Raw genomic sequence first — 24228 nt, forward strand, 5'->3', positions numbered from 1 at the left:
CTTTTGGTGGCATCTCTACTGATGTACATATATATATGTACTAATAAATGTCTTTAGAATTAATGTCTGAGCATTTTTCAGCTAAATATAACACGAGGTGATGTAGGAAACCAGTGCAAATGCAACATGATCAAACAAAGCCCTTTAAGGTAACACAGATCTGCCTCATCAAAGCGCCTGGTTTGGCTGGTGCTGCTGCATGTGAAAATGATGTGCTGGACATTCTGTTTGTGTGCATCTAGGCATATTTATCTGCAGCATGATCCAAAATCACACATCTTTTTCTTAACCCTTTAAGGTATGAGATCAAAAGGCGTGAGAGACAAACATGTGATTAGAATGTTCTCTACTGAACATTCTAAATGCTGATGTAGAAAATCACTACTGGTAGTTGAAAGCAATGAAGTTCTAGAACACTGACAGATTTTTGAAAAAAAAAAAACATTCCAAAAAAGCTACTCTTCAAGGGGTTTAACAAAAACTGCCTGCACAGGCAGAGGGAATTTGGTTAAGAACCCGTGTTTTTAAACCTACCATATCCGTTCAGCCTTCCTTTGCCTCAACCAGGGTCCAACTTAAGCCTGCAGGAAAAGGTGTTAACCTTTTGTTTGCCAGTGGAGAAAATCATACGCTACCCCCTCCCCGTCAGTCAGCGTGTCTACTGTGAGCAGAGCCGTGTGTGTCGGCGACCAACCGACCAACCAGCGTCTTTCCAAACGACATCGTGTGACGACGGCTTCAACGTCACGGCTGCAGGGACGTGGTCCTGGGGGGGTGGGGGGAAGGGGGCGGTTTTTCTTTGGGGAGGAGCTGCCCCCCTTGTGTCTCCCCTTCACCGTTTCCCCTCCCGTCTCCCTGACGATGGGAGGAGGAGGAGGAGACGCAGACAGGGCCCGGCTCTCATTTGATCCATTAATATTCCGCCTTGACTCATTGCTTCTCTCAGTTGACATTTACATTTAAATTGTTTATCTGACGATGTGGGGGGGGGCGACGCATTAATGAATATTCTCCTAGCTTTCGCGGACAAGGCGGTAATTACCCGGCCGGCTATAACGCAGTCAAAGGGGAGCGCTGGCGTTCGGTGGGCACCCGTAACGGGAGGACGTGGGGTTTGATGTAGTGGGTCCTTTCAGACGCCCTGGCAGGGGGCGCCCCCCCGCCCCCCGCCCCCCACGCCGCCTCTCGTTTTCGGGGAGCAGATCCATCACCGTTACCCTGACACGTCTCCGTCTGGCGGCGGGGGCGCGCAAACCGACCCCCCCCCCCGCCGAGCGCCGCCGGCGCCGCGCGAGAGAGAAGTTTCAAAACGCGTTGGCGGTTAAAAGAGAGGGAAGCTCGCCTAAAGCGCCGTCGATCGCCCGATCAGCTGATCGCCTGCGGCCAATCGCGCGGCCCGGCAGGAGCTGGTGGTGTTCGGGAGGAGAAAGGCGGGGAGCTGGGTCGTGTTGACCAGGCGGTCCGGATCCCAGTCATTTCTGATGCTCAGGATGCGCCCCCCCCCCCGGCTCACAGGGTGGGGGTACGGGAGATTTAATGAAGCCTTCGCTAATGGCTTCTCCTCGGCCCACTTCCCCAGATTAAATTAGAGCGGGGCCGGCTTCCACAGGGAGGCATCGCATTGTTCCTCAGCCTCTCTCCGGTGCTCAGACGTCAGAGCGGAAGCGCTGCACACCGCCGCAACGCAGACGCGCCGAAAGATCAAAGCCCTCCGTTGCCGTGGCGCGGACCGCTCTGGGAGAGGGAGGCGGCTTCGATGGCCGCGGCAACCGCCCGAACCGGAGCCGCCGAACGGAAGAGGGGTTTTTGTGGCGTGGGGGGGGGTGTGGGGGGGGGTGGTAGAATTACCGTTGCCCCCACGTTGGTGAAAGGACCACCGTCGATTTCACAGGACATTTAATATCAGATGAAACTGAAGAATGGTTTGAGAGGGGGGCGGGGTGGGGGGGGGTGAATTGGGGGGGGTGCACATGCACCGTGCCGGGGGTAATTTCCCCCCCGCGGAGCTGCATTATTGAGTTTCGGCGTGGCGTGGCGCGCGTGTGCGTTCGTGTGTGTGTGTGTGTGTGTGTGTGTTTGTCGTCGCGCGCGTTAGCCCACGGAATGCCGACGCTCAGAAATGCCGCAGATTGTCTGAGGTCTCCAGCTGGCTGTGTCGGCACGCCTGGCTGCCGTGACGACCGACTCATGCGTGCGAAATGAGAGGGGGGGGGGGGGGGGAGGGGGGGGGCTGGCTGAGCCCAGATGTTGAGCCTCTCTTATTCCTCCCCCCATTTATTCTAATCTGCTCAGTGCCCCTGAAACAGCGGGCCATCTGCGTTTCGCCCAATAATGGCAGCTCTGCCCGCCCTGCACCACTCCCGTCCTGCCACTGCCCCCCCTCATCCCTTCTCCTCTAAAGTGGGTGGCGTGTACCCTCACTTTCAACGTATTCACCCATCCGTACGCATTTTATTTATTTTTACCACACTTGTACTTTACTGCAAAGTCACAAGCACATCCATATGAAATAAAGTAGTATAAGTAGTATACTAAATAGTATACTAAGCAGACTTAGCAGACTTTGATAGTACGTCAAGTATAAAGTAGTATACTTCAGGCATACTTCAGCGTACTGTTTTTCCCCACATGGGCACATTTAACAGACTCTCCTACCCAGCTCAATTTAAGCAGCTTACATTTCTGTGTACACGCAAACCGTGGGTATGTATTTAAGTAATTTGGGCTAACATCTCGCTTACGGGTACAACAACAGTGCTCCTCCAGCGGGAATCGAACTCCCAAGTTCCCTACAGCGAGCCCCGTGCACCAACCGCCAAACTGTCATTTTCCACCGTGGAAACGGTCGCCTGGTAAATCGCCTGGTAGCGTTGGCAAGGAAGTGAACCTCAAAAAAGGAGAGGTGTAATATTTGGATGTGGTCGCCTGCGTGTTGTAATTGGCCGGGGGGGCCTGGGTGTCGTTAGAGGTATTTGGGCTGTCGTTAGAGGGCTCACACCTCTCTGTTGTTCTCTCTGTGTGTCGCAGCGAAGCACCACGTTAATGGAAACAGAACCGTGCCACCGTTCCCTGAGGGGCTGCAGACGGCTGTGTTCGGTGAGTGATCTGCTGTGTGTGAGAGAGAGAGAGAGAGAGCGAGGGAGGAAGAGAGGGAGGGATGGAGAGATAGCAGGAGGGAGGTAGAGAGAGAGAGAGAGAGCGAGAGAGAGGGAGGGAGGGAGAGAGGGAGAGGGACGGGGGGAGGGAGGCATCACAGCAGGCACTGTTGTGTAATTAGTTTTTTCCCCTCAATGCTCAAAAAACGCTCAAAAAAAGGACAAGAGCAAAAGAGAGAGAGAGAGAGAGAGAGAGAGGGAGGGAGAGAGAGAGAGAGAGAGGAGAGGGAGGGAGGGAGGGAGAGAGAGAGAGAGAGAAGGGGGGAGGGGGAAGGGGTAGAAATTAATTGCTGTGGATGATTAGGATCTCTTTAATAAAATGCATTAGTTCAGCTGCTATTTTCATTATTTGGGACTCAAACTGTGTAATTCATCACCAGCAGACAGGAATTAAATGTTTTTTTTTGTGTGTGTGTGTGGTCGAGCTCCTCTTTGTACAAATAAAATTATCTTTTAAAAGTTTCTTTATTGCAGCTGTGGCACGCCGAGCGTTTCCAATCACAAAAGCCCGCTGTGGATTGTTCTAAAAGGTGGCGGCTACACTTGACTCTGCCTTTCCTTACCCGTGACATGAGCCGCGTTTCATTGGACGTTACCTTATATTATTTGAATATGCATCGCTTTATGCAAATTGCCTTCCCGGCAGACAGTCGGGGGGGTGGGTGGTTAAGGGGGGGGGGGGGTGTGCGTCGGCGCGTGGTATCCTTAGATACCGCGATGCAGCCACGCTCTGCTGGAAATAGATTCTGATCTGTAAAATGAAATTCATTGCCGATGTTGGCTTTTCATGAGTAAATAACACTCAAGTGCACCAGTGGGAGAAGACAGTGGATAACAATATATGACCATATTTTACTGTTATTGTAAGAGAGGCATTACCTGACCGTAAATGTTTACTGCAGGTATTAGCTTTACAGAGTTTATCTGATTTCACTGGACTGAAGTCCGTACGCTAACTGGAGTTGCGTCCGCAACAGTCAGACGGTTTATTTGGCTATAAACGTGCAGCCAAGTCATACATTCAGACATTTCAAGAGTTGATTTATCGCTGAAAGTAGCAGGCCCCAGAAGATAAACACTGTTGAGCGGAGAGATTCAGTTGACTGGGAATAATTTAGTGTTGATAGCAGTGAGTTTTGCCAGTGTATTCAAATCCCAAGGACATCGTTCAGCGGGTAGATAAAGGAGTCTTAAAGACCCTAACTGACTGGGCGTGACGCAAGACACTGAAGAGACCGTTTGAAAAGACAAGCTTCTCCACCGGTACCTTTCAGATGAGAACCAGCCCAGCTGGGTGGTACCTGAACAGAACAGTAGAGTCTGAGCGGAACAGTACAGCCTGAACGGAACAGTACAGCCTGAACAGAACAGTACAGCCTGAACGGAACAGTACAGTCTGAACAGAACAGTACAGTCTGAACAGAACAGTACAGCCTGAACGAAAGAGTACAGCCTGAACGGAACAGTACAGCCCGAGCAGCTCATGGTCCTGGGGATTCTGGGGCTCTGGAAACAGGTGTGCGTGTGACTCAACCCTAACCACCATGTCTGTGACGCCTGTTCTTGTCTGTTGAAGGCATGGGCTGCTTCTGGGGGGCGGAGCGGAAGTTCTGGCGGCAGAAGGGCGTGTACTCCACCCAGGTGGGCTACGCGGGCGGGATCACGCCAAACCCCACCTACAAGGAGGCGGACGCAGGTAAGTCTGGCCGCGGGGTCCCGCCTGCCCCCGACCCAGGGACCTCCTCCTCCCTCCACCTTCCACTTACAGCGAAGTCGCCAGCAGCAGCCCGCGGTTCCCGCCGCGCCCTCCTTCTCCTCACGGCGCTGGGTTCATAAGTCACGCATCCGCCCCGTCATTCTTTCCCCGACGCTGCGACCTCTCGGAACGTCCTGAAACTGCAGCGAGGCGCCGCGGTGCGGCGTGGCTGCCGGAGCCCGCGGTTACTCCCCCCCCCCCCCCGCCGGCGCACCGTCAAGTCTCTCAAACCGCGCGCTCGGATCTGTTTACTCGTTAAAAAAAGACGAGTTGTAATTTGGAAAAAAAAAATCACCAAGTCTGGTGAATCCTGCAGGCCTGATTGCAGCTCTGTGCGGGACGGGCGCGGCAGGGGGGACACCGCAGTAAACCTTCGGCCGCTAAGTGTGTGTGTGAATTTTACGACCGTTTAAAGAGAGGGATCGAGGCGGGGGTTTGCCCGTCTGCGGGCCGAGCTGCGGGGGTTTGCCCGTCTGCGGGCCGAGCTGCGGGGGTTTGCCCGTCTGCGGGCCGAGCTGCGGGGGTTTGCCCGTCTGCGGGCCGAGCTGCGGGGGTTTGCCCGTCTGCGGGCCGAGCTGTGGGGGTTTGCCCGTCTGCGGGCCGAGCTGTGGGGTTTGCCCGTCTGCGGGCCGAGCTGCGGGGTTTGCCCGTCTGCGGGCCGAGCTGCGGGGTTTGCCCGTCTGCGGGCCGAGCTGCGGGGGTTTGCCCGTCTGCGGGCCGAGCTGCGGGGGTTTGCCCGTCTGCGGGCCGAGCTGCGGGGGTTTGCCCGTCGTCTGCGGGCCGAGCTGCGGGGGTTTGCCCGTCGTCTGCGGGCCGAGCTGCGGGGGTTTGCCCGTCTGCGGGCCGAGCTGCGGGGGTTTGCCCGTCTGCGGGCCGAGCTGCCGGCCTCTCCCAGAGAAAACAAAAAGGGGCTTCATTAGAGGGCGTTCGCTCCGTTCGTTTCTGTTAGCGAGGCTCGGCCTCACTGCGGGAGGTCAAGGCCAGCCCCCTGCAGGGAGACGGCTTGTTCGTCAGTGGGCCTCGTATAAAGGCGCGTGTGTGATAACCCGCGGCACAGCGAATACGTTTTTTAAACAGGATGCTGTAAGACATTTTTTGGGGGGAATGTTTCTGATGCCGTCAGCATCTGTTTGGGGTACACGCGGTATATCATTATGTGGCAAAAAAAAAAAAATGCTGAAAAAAAGTTGATGTTGTGAAGAAGGACGTGTGTCCGGATGTCCCACCGGGTTTTATGTAATCGTAAAACTTGGCGGCTTTTATTTTGTTTTTAGCGGCATTTACTCTCAGAGCACCAGCTGTTGTGGCATTCAGTTTGGACACGCCCACTTGGGCTCTTTCCCCTGCTTTGACGGGGTTTGGGGTTGATAAAATTCAAATGCGCTTTCAGTAAGCACTTTTGCTTGCGTGTGTTGTTGGGGGGGGATGATAAATAGAGATCAGGCCGCTTTTGGAAGGCAACGTTGCTTCTGACCTACGGAAAAGGCAGTATCAAACCTGCGCGAGTGCGCGCGAGTCTAAACAGCCCTTCTTTGAACTCGTAAAAAGAAGTTCCGCTTGTCAGTCGCCTTGCAGACCCAATTTGATGCCTTACAGCTCTCTCCCCCCTCCTGCCCTGCCTGCGGGGTCCGAGCCCACGAGCGCTCCTCTTTCAGCCGGCTCAGATGGGAACGCCAGTCCTGCTTTTTTCGGGGCGTTTGAAGATTTGCTTTTGTTCCACAGAAACCCCAGTTCAGTAAACTCTGATTTTCATCAGTAGAAAAATTGTTTGATGGCTTCCCCCCTGGAGGGGAGTGCGTACTGCGGGCTTTGGAGGGGAGCTTGAAACCTCCAAACAACACATCAACTGCCACGGAATCAAAGAGTGCGTATATACAGAGTTTATCCAGACGTCTGCACTACTGCAGTGAACACCGACCGGAATAAAGAGATACTGTGTTTTTTTTTTAATAGAATAATGTGTTATGGCCATAATAAGCAGCGGCTAAATATTGCGCTGCATTGTTTAGGCAACAAAAGCAGCCTTTCTGACGCGACTGCATTTTCTCAGTTCCACAGAGGGAGCTGTCCGGTTTGAAGAGGTGCTGAAATTTCAGCTTCTACGACTTACTTGAATTTTTTGTTGCATTTGCAAAACTTTTAATGTTTGCTGTTAAAAATAATTGCACTCTGTGTGTCTGGGAAACAAAGCGAGGGCCTCTGTAAGCTCGGCATCGATGTGTCGCAGTGTTTTGAGTTTGAGGCGTGCAGTAAGCGATGAGTTTATATTTCGTTTGAGACTCTTCCCGGAGTTGAAAAACGGAACTCCCCGGGGCACGCTCGCTGTTCCCCTGAGACTTCAGCCGAGTTTCCGCAGCTCGCTGATTCCCGTGATCAGATTCATGTGCCTGTGAAAATCACTTCAAGTCATTTCAAAGAAGCCCGTCTCTGTTAAAATACAGCCACACGACAGCTCAGATGGTTGGACCCGTTCGGATCATTTTTACTGTGATTTTCCATTTAGATCATTCACATTCAGTGACGGGTGATTTGAAAAGAGCCGCAGCTCTGACTATAGAAAGTATCTCACCAAGTCTCTGCGAAATCAAAAGCCATACCTTGGGCAATCTGTTAAAAGCGAGAAATTATTATTATATATTTTTCTTGTTCTTTACTTCCTGTCCAATATTGTCAATTGTCCTGTCCTCTGCATACTGTTCTATTTCCTGTGTCCTGGGCCCTGTGTTCAGTGTTCTAATTGGTTTTAAGTGCCCTGTACCCTGTGCTATACAGTATGTACCCTGTGTTCTGTTGTGTTCCACACCCTGTACTGTGCTACACTGCATCCTATGCCCTGTACTGCCCTGTGCTATACTGTGTCCTGTACTCTGTGCTATACTGTGTCCTGTGCCCTGTCCTCTGTGCTATACAGAATGTGTCCTGTGTCCTGAGTCCTGTACTCTGTGCTCTCTGGTACGTGTCCTGTGCACTGTTCTGTTCTGTGCCCTATACTCTGTGCTCTGCACTCTGCGCAGCTGAGGCCAGGCAGCACTGATCCCGCAGGCGAATCCGCTCCCTGCAGATCTGAGAGAGATCCCGGGGGAACAGGGGATTACTGGCTGCAGGAATGTTAACGGAACGGTGGCCCTGCACAAAAACGCCTAACGGAAGAAAATGTCATTTTCTGCACCGAAACCAAATAACAAGCAGCCCAGCCCCAGTGCAGTGAGCGAGCTGTCCGCTGTGATCACCGTTAGGTGTCTCCACAGCAGGGGTCGGGGTAAATTCTGTTTCCAATCATTCCATTCAGGAAATAAATTTAAAATTTGCAAGGGGAAAAAAACCCACAGAAAATTATCAGCATTTTTTTTTTTTTTTTTTTTTAAAGTTCTGGAATTGATTTAATTGAGGCGGAGCTGACCCCCCCCCCCCCCCAGCCCTGGTTCAACAGCGAGCAGAGAGATGAGAATCCTCTGTATTGTATATTTCCTTTAAAATAATAAAGATGAGATCAGTGGATCACAGGCTGCGCACCTGTCTGCTGGGTGGATATGTAAGGGGGGCACGCTTGGGTTCCTCTCCTGCTCGAGCCTCACGCACAGCATGTGGGAGCCACTGGAGCCAGCGCCTTCATGTCCTTGTGCCAACCCTGACTGGCACACCACACTGGCATCACTGCGGCAAACTCAGCCAGTGTGTGACCGCCTGGGATACTGTTGTCTTTGAATGAGCACGGCAAGATATATATATATATACCCTCTCCCCCCATCTCTCCAACACTGCGAGTCCCACTGTATTAATATAACAATAAGAGAGTATATATGGGTGTAGTGCTAGTGTTGCAATATGGAAATGTGTGGAACATCCACCCAGAGGTCAAGCCCACAATAATTCCGCGCCAAATGACAGGACGTTGTGATTTTTAATTCAGCCTGGACTGCCCGACGCGCGCGTCGTCTCCTGGATATGATTTTTAGCGCGCCTTGTGTACGGACGTCCTGGCGGAGGCCCCCGCTATATCTTTTTTGTAGGTAATGAAAGTGACCCCTCAGGTTAGTCTTTATTGCTTTTTTAATATTACGGCTATAGATTTGCGGGAGATAGCGGGCAACGGGGGCCATCTGCACGGCTCGCGCGCGGAGAATATTAAAATGTCCGCTGATCTCTTTGGGAATATATTCATCTCTGCGAATTAGAAATAGCGCTGGAAAAAAAAAAAAAAACGGCCATTGTTTCATTGTTTGCTTTGATCGATCCCAATCCCCCTTTTCTTCCCGAATCCTGACGCACGCTCGCCCCTCTCTCTCTCTCCGGCACGCGGGCCTCGCTTTGGTTTCCCTCTCTCGCGGTTTTCCGCACGCACGCCGACGCTCGACGCGTAACCGCGACGACGGATTGATTCGGCCGTCGGAAGGCTCGAACGCGGACCTCCGCGAGAGACGAGCAGCCCTGGGGGCGCTCAGAAAGAGGAACGCCGCCGCTCCCCTTCGACTCCGCAAAATCGGCACCGCCTCGATTCCGGAATGTTCCTTTCCACCGTTTCCCCCTCCGTCAGAGCCCGAACGACTCCTCCGGGAAAATATCACAGAAACCGTTGCAGCGGGAAAAAAAAATTATTTAGGGGCCTTTTCCCGCCAGTATCTGTAGAATAAGCAGAGTACGTGATCGAGGCGGGGGGTGGGGGGGCGGGGCTAATTGACGTGACAGGGTACTCAGAGATGCGGTCTTAAACCGCGAGACTTTGGCGGTTTGATTAGAGAGCCCCTCGGAGTTTCCTGTTGTGCCTTCACAAAAAAAAGAAAAAAAAAGAAAAAGATTCTTTCATGTACAAAATGCCCTCAAAGAGAAATGGAGGGGGAGGATGCGTTCGTCACAAATGGCTGTGCAAACAGTTATTTTCCGCACATTAATATTTTCTGCACCGTCTGAAATTTGTTAAATGAAAGGAAAACATCCCGCCATTCAGCCGGTCGCTCCTTCGCAGGTAATATATTCCTCTCGGTGTAATTATTCCCCATTGTGCGCAGACCCTCTCTCGCTGCTGTTTGAGAGAGACCTTGTTTTTTCTGCGTTTTATTCCCCGGCTTTTAGCCTGTTTTTTTTTTTTTTTACCACTTCCTGGTTGCAAGGAGATGGCGGTTATTTCCGCCATGCGCCCAGGACCTGAAAGCTCGCCCTAAAAGCTTTCCTTGCTGTCAGGGAAATGAAAGTGAAATGAAGTGTTTTTAATTTCTTGTTTTTGGGGGGGGGGGGGGGGGGGGTGAAAAAAAAAGGTTGCAGAAAAAATGTTGTTTGTGCAATTGAATGGCCGGTGAAATTGAATGTTGAAATTGAGTTTTGGCGGCTCTGGCGTAGAAGGGGGGCTTTCAAGTACAGTCACCCCCACCTACCAAAAACTGAGCTCACTTCCTCTTGACTAAAACCCATGTCCCAGTCACGCATTGTCCATAGCATATTCACATTACTATAGCATAAAGGTCACGTGCCTTCTACGAACCCTTTAACTGTAACCGTGGGCCTGATACTACTGTAAATACACAATCTGTCCTTACCTGTCCTTCCTCCAGGTAGAACGGGCCACGCCGAGGTCGTCCGGGTGGTGTTCGACCCTGCAAAAGTGAAATACACAGATCTTCTCAAGGTGTTCTGGGAGAACCATGACCCTACGCAAGGTACTGTACACTCATCCACCTCCGTCCAATCACAGACAAGGGCATTCACAGTGAACAAGGGCCAGTCACAGTTCAGAAACAGCTAAATGGCTAAAATGCGGATGTGAATGGAAACGTGACCTTGCAGTTAGAGAGATGACTTCAGGAAGAGGTATTTTAGCTTGCCTTGATTGGCCTTCTCCACATTGCTTCATACGGTTAGAGTCCTGTTGCAATGTGTGTCACACATGCTCTTAGCCTGAGACAAACTCTCTTTAGAGTCCCCACTTTACACAGTCCTGTCCATTCATTCTCACCCATTCAAGTCAACCGAACGCTACTAATGCAACCCAGCACTACTAATGCAGCCCAATGCTACTAATGCAACCCAGCACTACTAATGCAGCCCAATGCTACTAATGCAACCCAGCACTACTAATGCAGCCCAATGCTACTAATGCAACCCAGCACTGCTAATGCAGCCCAATGCTACTAATGCAACCCAGCACTGCTAATGCAACCCAATGCTACTAATGCAACCCAGACTCAATCACAAGTACTAATGCAAGGCCAAGGTCTAATGACCAGAGCTCGAGTGAACACTGAAGTTAGAAGAGAGCACATCTACTGAGTACACCAAGCAAGTTTAAGGGGACACAGGTTAGCACTTTTTTTGTTCCCCAATTCCACACGGTTATGATTCACTGTAGCCAACATGTCCAGCATAGCTCATCACCTTATTGCCTTAAATGCTTTTTTGAGTTCAAGAGATTCTACAAATGTTTCCTAGAAAGGTGCAGGGCTTCGCTTATCAAGACCAATGGTGCAGAAAGCATATTTAGAAATTTTGCTAATGAAAAGGTAATGATGCGTTTGTCTGGTGGGTAATATCTATATTTAATACAACCCATGCGTTTCAAGCTGTACCGAGGGCACAGAATCCCCAAATTAAGCGATATTTGGATCAGGTATAAGCCGGGAAAGAGGCTTCAAAAAGAGGATAGCCCTGACCTGGGCTATAGAATCTTTTTTTTCAATTCTGGAGAATGTTTTCATCTTGTCTCCTGTTCGGGATTTGTGAGGTAGGTTGCCTTGTCAACTGACAGCCCTGGCTGGTAATTACCTGGGCGCACGTCGGCTGGAAATCAGCGCGATTCACGTCCGCCGCTCCCCTACGTTCTCCCGGCAACAGAACAATTATCTCCAGGCAGCTTTTTCTGCTGGATCCAGGGAATTACGCTTTGATTAAAATTACATCGTCTTTTAGTTTCCAGATACCCTCACCTGGGCTTGATTGCAAATTTGTTCCTCGATTTGCCATTTCTGAAAGGGTTATAAAAACCGGACTTATTTCTACTTTTGAAAAGAATTTTTTTTTAAATGCAATGTTTGAGCTTTTCTTTCCCTGCTCATATCTGAAGATTAAGGTCATAATCGGTCAGGTGAGTGCACCTATCTGATTGAAGAAAAGGCCCTGCCCTTTTTCCTGTATCCTGTGTGTTTTTTTTTTTGTTGTTGTTGCAGAATCTCGCAAGGAGCTTGCACGAGCTCCATGGCAACAGCAGCCTCTGACACAGGAAGTGGCGAACGCCGTAGCTTATCGGCGCTGACGGTGTTCTTAACGTGTCGTTTCCAGGGATGCGGCAGGGCAACGACCACGGCGCCACCTACCGATCCGCCGTGTACACGCGCTCAGGAGAGCAGACGAGCTCCGCCCTCTCCTCCAAAGAGGAGTACCAGAAGGTAATGTTCCGGCCCGCGGCGCCTGCTCAAATGTTACCTTTGTCTTTCCTGGCCTGGATAACCGAACGCACAAACGTGACTGCGTGGCTGCTGGCGTCCATTCTGCCCTCGTTAAAAGCTGGCGAAAATTTCGACGAGGAAGCGCGTCGTCACGGACACTCCCTCGCGAGATCGGCGGAAACAGGTTCCGGAATTTTCCGTCGGGAGCAGAGGCGTCTCTCTCCGTTTCCGCGATTGCGCAGGAAGGCCGGCGGCTGCCTTTTTGAAGAGCTCGGAGTTGGGGGACGGCGTGTTTTTTTTTTTTCTTTCCAAGACAAAAAAAAGAAAGCGATTGATGTTTGGTTTTTGGGGCTTGGAAGCAGATTCAAAGTTTGAGTGTGTACGGCGGAGATGGGCCGGGGCTCCTTCTCCTCGCGACGGCAGTTGGGGTTCAAAGCCAATCGCTGAGCGGCAAGCGCACATCAAACCCGCGCCATCTGCATTATGCATCTGCATAGCTTTAATTGAGGAGGATTCGCGGGCGGAGTTTCGATCCCCCCCCGCCCCCGTGAATAGAAACGCGGTGAGCAAACCTGCTTACGAGGCCCACTCGCAGGGGCCTGCAAAAAGAAATCTGGGAAAAAACCGAGATGGAAAAAGAGTAGCTGCACGTTTACAGAGTGAAAAACTGTTCTCTCACCTCGTGGGTTTAAGCAGAGCTTCCCTGTCGCCTGTCTTACATACACTGCAATTTCTGTCCCTCCACCCCCCAACCCCCACCCTCTTACTCCCTCTTATCCCTCTCTCCTCCTCCTCTCTCTCTCTCTGTCTGTCTATTCTGTGTGATTGCTGTTTTTTTTTGTCTCTCCTTGGCTAAGCTGAAGTTCTGTGGTACCTAACAGCTCCTTAAAGCCGGCCAGGTTCCAGAGAAGTGGGTCTATCCCCCTGGACAGTCTTGACTGAGCACGTGCAGAACAGGAAGTCCCGCTGAACCATCGGCGGGGTGAAAGGCGCCATTCTCAGCTGGTTCTCAGCGGAGCTGCTCCAGTAGGCGGTGGACCCCGCACGCGAGCAGAGCCTGCGTCTTCGGCTCAGGACCCGAGGACGGTCTCCCGGGCGGACGCTCGTCTCCACGCCGCGCGCCCCTCTTTGTTAACAGCTGGTCTCCCCCCCCCCCCCCGATGGCTTTGTTCTGCCGCGTTCCTCAGAGGGGACTCCGCTGCGTCTTACCGCTGACCCCATTGTTCCAGAACCGACCGAAACCCCCTGCGCCGCCGCGCGGCTCTGTCTGCACCTTCTAATCCGCGCGGCTATGAGCGTCAATGTGGCGCATGTATTCCCTTAGCCTACTAACCCCATACACCACATACATACATACACATGCACACACATACATACAAATACATACACCACATACATACACATGCACACACACATACATACATATATACACACATATACACACACACACACACATATACATACATACATACATACACACACACATACATACATACATTCACACATATACACATATACATACACACACACACATACATACATACATACACACACACATATACACATGCACACACATATATGCACATGCACACACATACATATACACATGCATACACATATATATACACATGTACACACACACACACATATACACAAACACATACATACATGCATACACACATACACGTGCACACACACACACGCACACACACACACGCACACACACACACACACATACACGGACACACACACACCTAAGCACGGCAGGCACGCAACCAGGAAAGTGTGTGAACGCATGGACACAGACGGAGAATGCGGCCGAACGTGCTTCCGCAGGCCTTCCTCCTCAGCCTGCTGTCTGTTACTGAGGAACGCTAACACATTAAGCAAGCGGGCAAAGCCCCACTTCCTCCACACACCCGTGCCCTTGGTGTGAAGAAGGAGAAGAGGAGGGCAGAGCAGAAGGCAAACTGGGGGGGGGGTTAGCCCTGGGGAGGGAACGGGGGTCCCCGCTCAGCGGTCCGCGAGGCGGGAGAAAGCATCTGGGTTCCATTTGTTCCTTCACGGAGCGCTGACTCCAGCTGACGACGCCACCGTCGGAGATCGCGCACTCCGGGGAGGTCCCAGCGGCCACCTTAATAACACGGGCGCACGGGAGGGGAGCGTACCTGGCCCCCTCCCCACCCAGCGCCCCCCTCCCCCCGCCCCGGCTCCACTTTCTTTGTTAAACGTCCCGCTCTGTCGCACCACCCATTACATCTCTGCGTCCTGGGACATGTGGCATATTTGAGTCCCTGTGTCAGGCCGTCTGCGGATATGCCACCTTTAATCAGGGCTTTTCTCAAATCCTACGGCCATTTCTCTCGCAACACAGCGTGGGTTCCAACTTTAAACTCATTTTTAACAATTATTTTACTTGTTTTTTTATTTCATTTTTTTTTTTACAGAGAATGTTATTTGTAGATAATTCACCACACGAAGTACAGCACACACAAGCAAAGGGTGAAACGAAAAAACATTTTTTTTAAATTTATTTTTATTTATTTTTTAAATAACTGGGGGTTAGCTAAAACATGAACCGCGCAGCTAAATGTGCGCCGCACCTCGACCGAAGTGTTGGGACGCGCTCGCACGCACGTCCCCGCTGCCAGCCTCTCCGAAATTAAAAAAAAAAAAACGAGGGAAGTTGCCTGAGCGGGAGGCGCTATTGTTTTAACGGAGGGAAGTTCTGTGGCCTCGACCCACCTCCCTAAATCGCCAGGAGGAGGCAGGAGGAGCGGCGGCGGGGTGCTCTGGGATCGTTTCTCGGACGGCGGAAAACGCTGCGTTTGCGAGCGGATCGCGGTCTCGAGGTCTCGCGGACAGACGGAGCCCTTTCCGCGTACGCGGCGCTTGTGCCGTCAGGCTCAGTCAGGCTTTGACGCGGTTCGTCCGCAGCCATTTTTTTTGTTTGTTTTTTTTTAGTTCTCTGGGAGGACGGATGGCGTGGCATTTGCGGCGAAGCGAGATCTGATTGTGGCGGCCGGGCTTTATCTCCCCCGTCCCCGTGACAACTGCATCGCGGCGCGTCCCAGATAAACGGGCCGGTGCGGTTCGCCGCCGCGTCGCGTTGGCGTCTGACTGACGGCGCGACGAGGACGCCGCGCGTCGGGGCCGAACCGGGAGCCGCGTCCGTTCGAAGCGGCGCGTCTTCTCCGCGTTTCGCCGCTCACACAAAGAGCGCCGCGGCCCCTGAAGGTGCCGAGCGCCCGACTGTACGCGGCACGCGGCTGAACCGCGCTCTCCGGCTCCCTCTGCTGGCGGAACCAGCCCTTTGTCCTCTCCTCCTCCTCCATTGTCTGTCTGCTCCCCCCGCCCCCCCCCCCAAGCCACGCTCACACACACACACACACACACACACACACACACACAGCACCCCCCCCACCACCCCCGTAAGCCCCCCCGGAGACATCTGCTCTGCACCAGAACGGAGCAGCAGGCCCTGTCGCCATGGCAACAGGGTAGGCCCAGGCCGTCCTCCGATTGGCCCGCCGCCCAAATTAAAAGGCTGCCAGGGTTGGAGGTCATTTGTGGAGTGCCGCCTCGCTGCGGTTTTAATCAGCTGTTGACCCCCCCAGCCTTAATGAAATGGATGTCAGAAGGCAAGGGTTAATAAAGACTGCAGCGACTGGCAGCTGTGTCCATTATGAAGGGGTGTGTGTGTGGGAGGGGGGTGGGAAATTAGGGGAGGGGACGGGGGGGGCTAAGGGGGCCACGGGGGTGGGGTTAGGGGGGGAGACGTCAAAGGGGCGGGGGGGGGGGGTCGGCGGGGATGTCGGGAGGCCAATAGAAAGCGAAGGTCAATGTCACGGCCCCTTTTGTTGCCGGGTGTCTGCTCGCTGCGTCGGGGACTCTGTTTTGGGTGTTACCGTTGTTAATATTTATCGTGGGGGGGGTTGCGGTGGCGGTACCGCATCACGCCGCGCGGCAGGAGGTCTGAGCTGCGTGCCGGGCCGGGCCAGGGCGGGGGGGGGTGGGTGGGAGGGGAGGAACGAGGGAGAGAGGGAGAGAGGGAGGGGGAGGGGTGACTGCGCAGGAGCACTGCTCTCACTGCAGGGGCAGCCTGTGGCCCCCGCTCCGCTGCAGCGCTGCTCCTGCTGGGCCTCCCCTACAGCCCTACCCTCCCGACACCACCCACCACAAGCACGACACGCACACCCACATCCGCCCACAGCACAAACACACAGCCCGACACACACACACACACACACACACACACACACACACACACACACACACACAGCCAGCACACACACACACACACACACACACAGCCAGACACACACACACACAACCACACCACACACACACACACACACACACACACACACCACACACACACACACACACACACACACACACACACAGCACACCACACACACACACACACACAACACACACACAACACCACAACACACAACACACACACCAGCCAGACACCACACACACACACACACACACACACACACAGCCAGACACACACACAAACATACAGCCAGACACACACACACACACACACACACAGCCAGACACACACACAAACACACAACCAGACACACACACACACACACACACAGAGGAGCGCGTTCTGGAATGTTCTGGATTCTCAGACTGAACAGAAAAGAAAGCTGCCGCACTCTTCTCGAGCTTCGACGCACGACACGTCTTTATTATTTACAGTTCCTCGGTCTGAAACAAATTCCGTGTTATAGTTGTTAGTTTGCATTTTTTTAAAATCATTTCAGATGCTGGAAATGACAGGTGGGGGGAAAAAAATCCAGTCGTGTTTGAAAAAAAAGAAGAAGAAGAAAAAAAGTATAGTGGAGGCGTGTCGTTGTTTTTCCTGCATGCGCAGGTCCTCGGGCACTCCTGCGCCGGCAGCCAATGGCCACGCAGCGCGTGCCCGGCCCATTCTACCTGCTGCGCTCTCCCGGACCCGATGACATCATCGCACTGCAGAGAGAGAGGGAGAGAGAGAGAGAGGGGCGAGCCGGCACTCTGCTTTCAGGGCGGCTGAGGTCACCTCCTGCGATGAGGGCAGGAAAAGGGGGGGGGGGGGGTGCGGGGGGGCGGTATTCGATGGGCCAGCGCGTTCACCTGCGAGGCCCGGCGGTGGGAGAGAGCAGGAAGAGCTTTTTCTGCTCCGCACGGAAACATCAGAGCGCTGCGTAAAGCGGGCCTTTTGTCCGCATCGATTCTCGCCGCGCGGTCGATGCGCGGCGGGCCCCGGCAGCCCTCCTGCGCTTACGCAGGCTGCTAATTGCCCTCGCGATTCGAGGAGGTCAGGGCACGAGGAATCCACAGCGGCGCACGCAGGGAGGCTGAGACTGGGCGTGAGAGGAGAAACCCAACGGCATATTCACTCACGTGCGGGTCGTCCTTCCCGGACTGAGAGCTTGTGGCTCTGGCGGTGTTCCTTTGCACGTTTGTGTTTCGTGCCTTAAAGATTTTACTCTGATGGCACTGCTGGCTTTAAAATGGCCGCCGGGATCATCAGGGGTTTATATTCGAAAGCAAGAAAATGAGCTTCGAGCAACAAAGACGTCACACTGCTCAGGCTTTACCCCCCATGCTGTTATGTAACCTTTACTGCTCATAAAGTTCAGTGCTGTCACTGAATAACACTGGCAAATTTGAAGTGAACCGAACCGAACCTAGTCTGAGGACCGTGGCGCAGTTCAACCGGGAGCCACAAGGGGGCACTGCGCTCCGTTCTCAATCTTGATGAAAAGAAGCAATTTCTGCCTCTTTCTCTCTGGAGGAAGGAGAGACTTGCGTGTGCCACGTTCCAATCTATTAGCGTCTCAATTAAGAGGCCACAAAAGACAGGTTTTCACCTCAGAGGGTTCCTCGCATGCTCTCCTACCCCCCCACCCCCCCCCCACTCCCCCCCCCGGAAGCCTAGAGCCAAATTCTGAAGTCGGCGGAGATTGACTGCGCTCTACCAATTAGGCTTGCTGTCAGTGTCCGGGGGAAATCAGATTGCCTTTAATTAGATACTTTTCACCCGCTGCATTTCTCATTAGCAGAACGGCTTCTCAGGTCCACTTAAAGGACTGCGTTGCGATAGACGCGACACAGCGTACGAGTGGAAATATCACTGAAGATTGCTTTCTTTTCTTCCCCTCGCCCGATACACTCTCGCCAATACACCTCGCCGTTTCCAAGCCTTGCTGCTTTTCATGGGGCATTACTCTTTTTGTTTCACATTATTGTCGTGGGGTAAATATCTCGGCTTCAGCCTGAGAACTGTAAAATGCGTAGCGACGGTGGAGGAGTAGGCCGTTTCCCAGAATCCCCTGCGCCCTGGAGACAAACAGATCGAATCGCGAGGTGGGACGTGGCCCCGTAGCGCTGATCAGACACCCCAGGGCCTGGAATTTGAGCCGTGGAACCGCGGTGGAATTCGCTAAAAACTGCCAAGAGCACTTCAGGCCCTGGAGTGGCAGGATGGCGTGAGGTCACGGCTGAGGTCGGTCCGAGGCTTCGATGGCCCAATCACAGCCTTCCAACCAGGAGGCTGATGGGACGGACGTAAACCCCCCCCCCCCCCCCCGTCTCTCCTCCACACAGGAGGTAGGGTTGGGTACCGAAACGGGGTACCGCTACGGAACTGTTCCCATGGTTCCCCACACGACTGGCACCTATCGGACTGAATCGTAAACCGGATTTCCGCCACACCCACTCCCGCCCCCCTGCCCCTGAGTGACAACACGCCTCCAGCTGTGACAGACGTGCAGCGGAGTGTCCGAGGGGGAGGGGGAGGGGACGGGAGGTGGGGGGGCGGGGGGGCAGGGTGGTGTTTCTGATTGGTGGCGGTTCAGGAGTTAGAGAGCGTCCTGAGGCCTTGGCTGGGATAATTAACCCCCCCAGTCCTCTCAGTGACTGCTCTCCTTATTTCCTGACCAGCTTGCCGAGGCCTGCCCCCCCCCCTTCCTCCCCCCCCATCTGCGGCCGTTCTAAATGGAGCCTGCTCCATGCTGCTCCCCGACAGCCTAATGTACCCACCCCACCAGTTGGTTTAACAAACACCGAGCTGCCAACCATCTGCCCGCCAAATCTGTCTTCAGATTGCTTTAGTAACAAACTCAACTTTCTTTCCCCTCCTCTCCTCCCCTCTCTGCTCGCTCGCTCCCTCGCTCTCTCTCTCTCTGTCACCCTCTCCGCCATAATGGAATTCCGAACCCTGGAATAGGGTGCAGGACCGGGCGGACACGCCCCCCACGCGGGTGCGCTGGAAGCCTCGGGGCTCCGCCCCTCCGTCTCGACGGGACGGCGTTCAGCCGCGTGCGGTCGGCTGGAATTTAACCGCTAAAATGGCGGACAATGCCGTCGCTGCGCGGCTGTCGAATCTTACAGCGTCCCTCAAAAAGTGCAAAGCGCTGGAAAATTATTATGCGTCACTTCAAAAACTCCAAAATGCATTCCAGAATAGTCTATCTGAAGACCATCGAATTAGATTTTTTTTTGAGCCAGGATTCAGCACCAATAAGTCAAAGGTTAACTAATATGGTTGTACGGATGACACACACCAGCCTTTTAGGCTGTACACAAAATGGCGGAACGTTTTACATCTGTAGCAGTGGAGCGGAGTTCAGTGCGCTGTGTCGTGTAGCAGGTACCGTACCGTTGTGCGGTTTTCTAAGTTCGCCTCTGTTCGGCGGCCGCTCCTCTCTCCCTCCTGTCGTTACACACGTGTCGCCGATCGTTTATTCCTTCACACTTTGCCGCTCCATCATCACCAGACCTTCCCATTTCCATTTTCTTTTTGATGGTCCCCACAGGAGAGCTGAACAAATGGTATGTAACAGATTTTTGGCTGCGGCGTCCATATTTCCCTAAACATCATTATGGACAGAGGGCCTCTCCGTGCCAGACGCCCAGCCATGCTACCTTTCTCTCTCCAGCAATGCTGTCCCCACGTCCAGCAGACACACAGCGACAGACCGCACACGTTTACACACACACTCACTCACGCACACACACACTCACACACATACATGAACACACACACGCACACAAACACTCGCACATGCACATGCACGCACGCACACACACACATGCACGCACGCACGAAAGCATGCACGTGCACACAGGCAGGTACAATTGCACTCATACACACACACACACACACACACAGGAAGGCAAAGACATGTGCACTCACCCACACACACATGTACAGACCCATATGCATACTCACATGCTTGCATGCACACTCTGCATGTCTCTCACTCCCTCTCAGACACACACACACTCTCCCTCTCTCACAGACACGCGCACCCACATTCTCTCTCACACACACACACACACTCTCTCTCTCTCTCTCTCACACACACACACACACGCCCCTAGCTGCTGTATCTCGTGCAGGTTCATTTCCGTCCTCTCAGGACACACTGAATGCTCTCCTCTCAGAGTCCATCCTTTCTCTCTCAGGGTCACAGGTTCTGAGGCTCGGGGGGGGGGGGGGTGCGCACTTCCACGGCGTTCAGAGATTACATTACGAGCGGCAACACCGACACTCCTCTTACAGATCCTTTTCCAATACTCAACATCGTCAATAACGTGCGCTTTGGGCAAACGCAGTGTCTCAGCAGTTCCACTTAGTTACACTGAAGATGCAAAAATATGTACCTGATATAAATTCTAATGTCTCGTTTATTCCTTCTTAATGCTTTTAGGCTTACTCGTGAGAAATGCTACACACGACTGCAGAAGCTCACATTTTTACTGACTGCAGTCGGGAGAACAAACCCATTCAGTCAGCGGTCCAAAAAGGTTTTATAAGGGCATTCTAAAAATACGTATTAATATTTTGTTTGGTTGCGGAATATTGACAAAGGATGGCCTCTGGGTGAGTACATAAGGAGCATGAGGGCTTTTTTTGGGGGGGGGGGTTGAGTCATGACTGTGGACACGCCCTTTTCTCTCGGGGTCCACGGCGGCGGCGTCTGCCCCTCTCACACCGTCTCCCCGTGGCTGCATTCTCTCTCTCTCCCCCCCCCAGCGTCCCGCCGTGGGGCGCTGATGGTCCCATTACCGCCATCGCGTTCCCCGCTTTGTTGCTGCGCGCCCCTCCGACGTGCCCGCATTATTCCGCCGGGGTCCTGCGTGTGAGGCCGCTGCCCGCCCCCGTCCCGATCACGCCCCCCGTTATAGCGCCTCCCCCCGACCCACGACCAGCGCACGCCGTCTCCGTGCCGACCGGGGAACAGCTCCCCCCCCCCCCCCGGCCCGCCGCTTGCATGCGCCTTTTCGGTGCGTTCGGTTAAGAGGCCTCTGCCTTCGCTTGCGCTGCGTAGCTTTGCGCTATTGCCGTCGATAAACACTTCTGTCCCCCCCCCCCCCCACCACCACCCTCCCCGCTTCAGGTTTCCTCCTGCAGCGGTTTGCTGAATAAGCACATCACACACACGTTAACAGAGCGGCTTCTCGCCGCCTCGCTGTGCGCGGAATGATTTCCCGGTGACGAACGTTTCTTTGTTTTTTATTTTTTATTTTTCCCCGCTCGCGTCGCCTTTCCGTTCACCTCCTTCCTCGGAGCACAAAAGAGCCGCCGACACCGCTGCCGCCGCTCGTACGCACGCATGCGTGCTGCCGCCACCGCGCCACAGAGGCGGGTCCCCCGGCCTCCTCTCCCTCTCCATCTTCCTCTCTTTAGCGGACGCGGCGGCGGCGGCGCGGTCATTCCCAGGGCCCGCTTATCACCGGCGCTCACGTTTTTGTCGCCTTGGGGGGGGGAGGGGCACGCAGGTATTTGCATTCCGAATGAGGCCTCCGTCTGACATGCAAATAAATTAACTAGAATTGTGCGTTTGGTCGGCGCGGTAACGCCGACACCGTGCAGGACGGGTTTCGGCGAATGCCGGAGCGCCGCGGCAGAGGCCCTCGCGTTGTGAGACCGTTTTTCGGGGACACAGACCCAGGGAGAGGGCAGCGGCAGGATTATTATTTTATTTTATTTTCTTTTTTTAAAGTCCTTTAGAGTATGTGGTGTGGTGATAAGCCAACCAAAATGCCACGCTATGGTTTTCAATTCTGCTGGGTCGAGTGTGTGCGTGTGCGTGTGTATACAGTAATTGCGGTCGTTGTTTGTGCCTTTTTTGTGTGTGTGTGTGTGTGTGTGTGTGTGTAATCGTGGTCGCTGTTTGTGCCTTTTTTCTGTCCAGTTTCATCCGAGCGTTTCATAGGGTACAGCAATAATTTGTTTTAAAAATTATTTCAAACGTAAATATAAATATGAACTTTCTTTTTTATACGATCACATCGCAACATTTCTAACATTTATTGAGTGACACATAAACCTTAATCTGCGCGAGCAGATAACTTCGTGTTCGCGTCATTTCTTTTGTGTGCGTTTCCTCCAATCTTCCGATTCTTCCACGCGCACGCAAAGGTGGGAGGGGTGATAACCGCAGACCCCGCCCCCGGGGTGGGGTGACCCCCGGGGTGGCGGACGTTATGTCCCAGGAGGGGAGCGCGTGGGTCCCGTCCCCTCCCCCCCCACCCACCCCTCCCAGGGGTCGTGACCGTGACCTGGCGGGGCAGACAGCAGATAACAGATGATTCATCAAATGAAGGAGTCGCTCAGCTGAATGGAGGGTGAGTGATTGATGGGGTGGAAAGTAGGTTAGGGTTCGGACAGCGTCCCTCTCAGCTGATGAGATTCTGGAACGCACAGGAATAATTGGACCCACTGTGGGCTTTTACATGTGAAATTGTGCATGTAGAATTTTTCACGTATTTTTTAAATACCTTCAAAATATTTTAAAATCTTATCGCGTTAATTCATCTGCCGGTATATTAAAACGTTAAGCTTCTCCCTCTGTGCTGAAAATAAGGTTTTCTGGGTAAAAACATAACCGCCCGTGAACGCGTTCGCTCAGGTTTGAGCACCTCAGGGCCCCCGAATTACGCCCCCTCCAGAACGCGCTCGCTCCATTGTGTGAGCAAACAAAGGGGGGAGAGAGAGAGAGAGGGGGGGGGGGCACGGAGGAGAACAAAGACTTTAACGGGACGGAGGCAAAGTTAAGCCGAAATAAAGAGACGAAAAGAGCAGCAATTACACCGGGGGGGGCTGCACTGAGGCCCCCGATCACAGCACCCCCCCCTCCCCCCCGGGACGGCCACGCCCGTACCCGCTCGCTCCCAGTTCCGGGGGGCTCCGGACCCCGTCAGCTCTGTTGATGCACTGATGTCAGATAATCTGCACAAGGGGGCAAAGTTAACCCAAGTGGTAGTTTTACCCCCACTGTTAATGTGTCGCCTTTTTTTTGGGGGGGGGGGGGGTTCTGAGATCACACTGACGGTCCGCCATCTGCGTCCTGCGACGTGTTTATGGCAGGTGTGATTATTGGATTATTATGTACCATACATACATAAATCTTTGGCATCATACGTGCTACCAATACAAAGGATGTATAGGCAGTATGTACACTCAAGCACACACGCAAACGCAGCTGGAGTCGTATACAGCTTCCCAATCAGTCAAAGATTTCTTCTCCCGAAATGTTCTTGAGCTGGGAGTGATTTGGAGGCAGGTCCCCTTCAGTCAGAACGTCCTTGTTTGTTTCTCCAGGTGTAGCGTAGGTGTAATGGGCACAGACAGCATGTCTCTGTGTCATCTTCCAGGTATCATGTTCCAGGTGTAGCGTAGGTGTAATGGTCACAGACAGCCCGTCCATGAGATCTCTTAACAGCACCATGACAACCAGCGATACAGCACGTCCTCAACCTCCACTCTCGGTTACAATGCAATGGAACAGCTAATGGAATAATGCACGGATTATTCCTACAAATAAAAAACCATTTAACTGGTAAAATAACATTTCATTAACTCTCCCCCCCCCCCCCCCCCCCATTTCAAATAACCTGACATTAACTGAACACAACGACCGCAATTCAA

At 53.2% G+C, this 24228-nt stretch overlaps 1 protein-coding gene and 1 long non-coding RNA gene across 5 annotated transcripts in view; one reads left to right on the forward strand and one right to left on the reverse strand.

The window, feature by feature from the left end:
• LOC135257477 (uncharacterized) overlaps positions 1–24228 on the reverse strand; it is a 74751-nt gene that overhangs the window by 41457 nt on the left and 9066 nt on the right. For both annotated transcript variants that reach the window (XR_010330659.1, XR_010330660.1), the window contains exon 2: positions 10443–10499. This is a non-coding gene — a long non-coding RNA (uncharacterized LOC135257477). The remainder of the gene's footprint in view (positions 1–10442; positions 10500–24228) is intronic.
• msraa (methionine sulfoxide reductase Aa) overlaps positions 1–24228 on the forward strand; it is a 62637-nt gene that overhangs the window by 34415 nt on the left and 3994 nt on the right. For 2 of the 3 annotated variants that reach the window (XM_064340232.1, XM_064340235.1), the window contains exons 2-5: positions 3028–3096; positions 4732–4851; positions 10458–10562; positions 12178–12284. In XM_064340232.1, the coding sequence (XP_064196302.1) occupies positions 3028–3096; positions 4732–4851; positions 10458–10562; positions 12178–12284 (401 nt within the window). The remainder of the gene's footprint in view (positions 1–3027; positions 3097–4731; positions 4852–10457; positions 10563–12177; positions 12285–24228) is intronic. The other variant, XM_064340233.1, reaches the window with a different exon arrangement.

The sequence above is a fragment of the Anguilla rostrata genome, chromosome 6, assembly GCF_018555375.3.
Source record: "Anguilla rostrata isolate EN2019 chromosome 6, ASM1855537v3, whole genome shotgun sequence".
In the NCBI taxonomy this organism is placed as follows: Eukaryota; Metazoa; Chordata; class Actinopteri; order Anguilliformes; family Anguillidae; genus Anguilla; species Anguilla rostrata.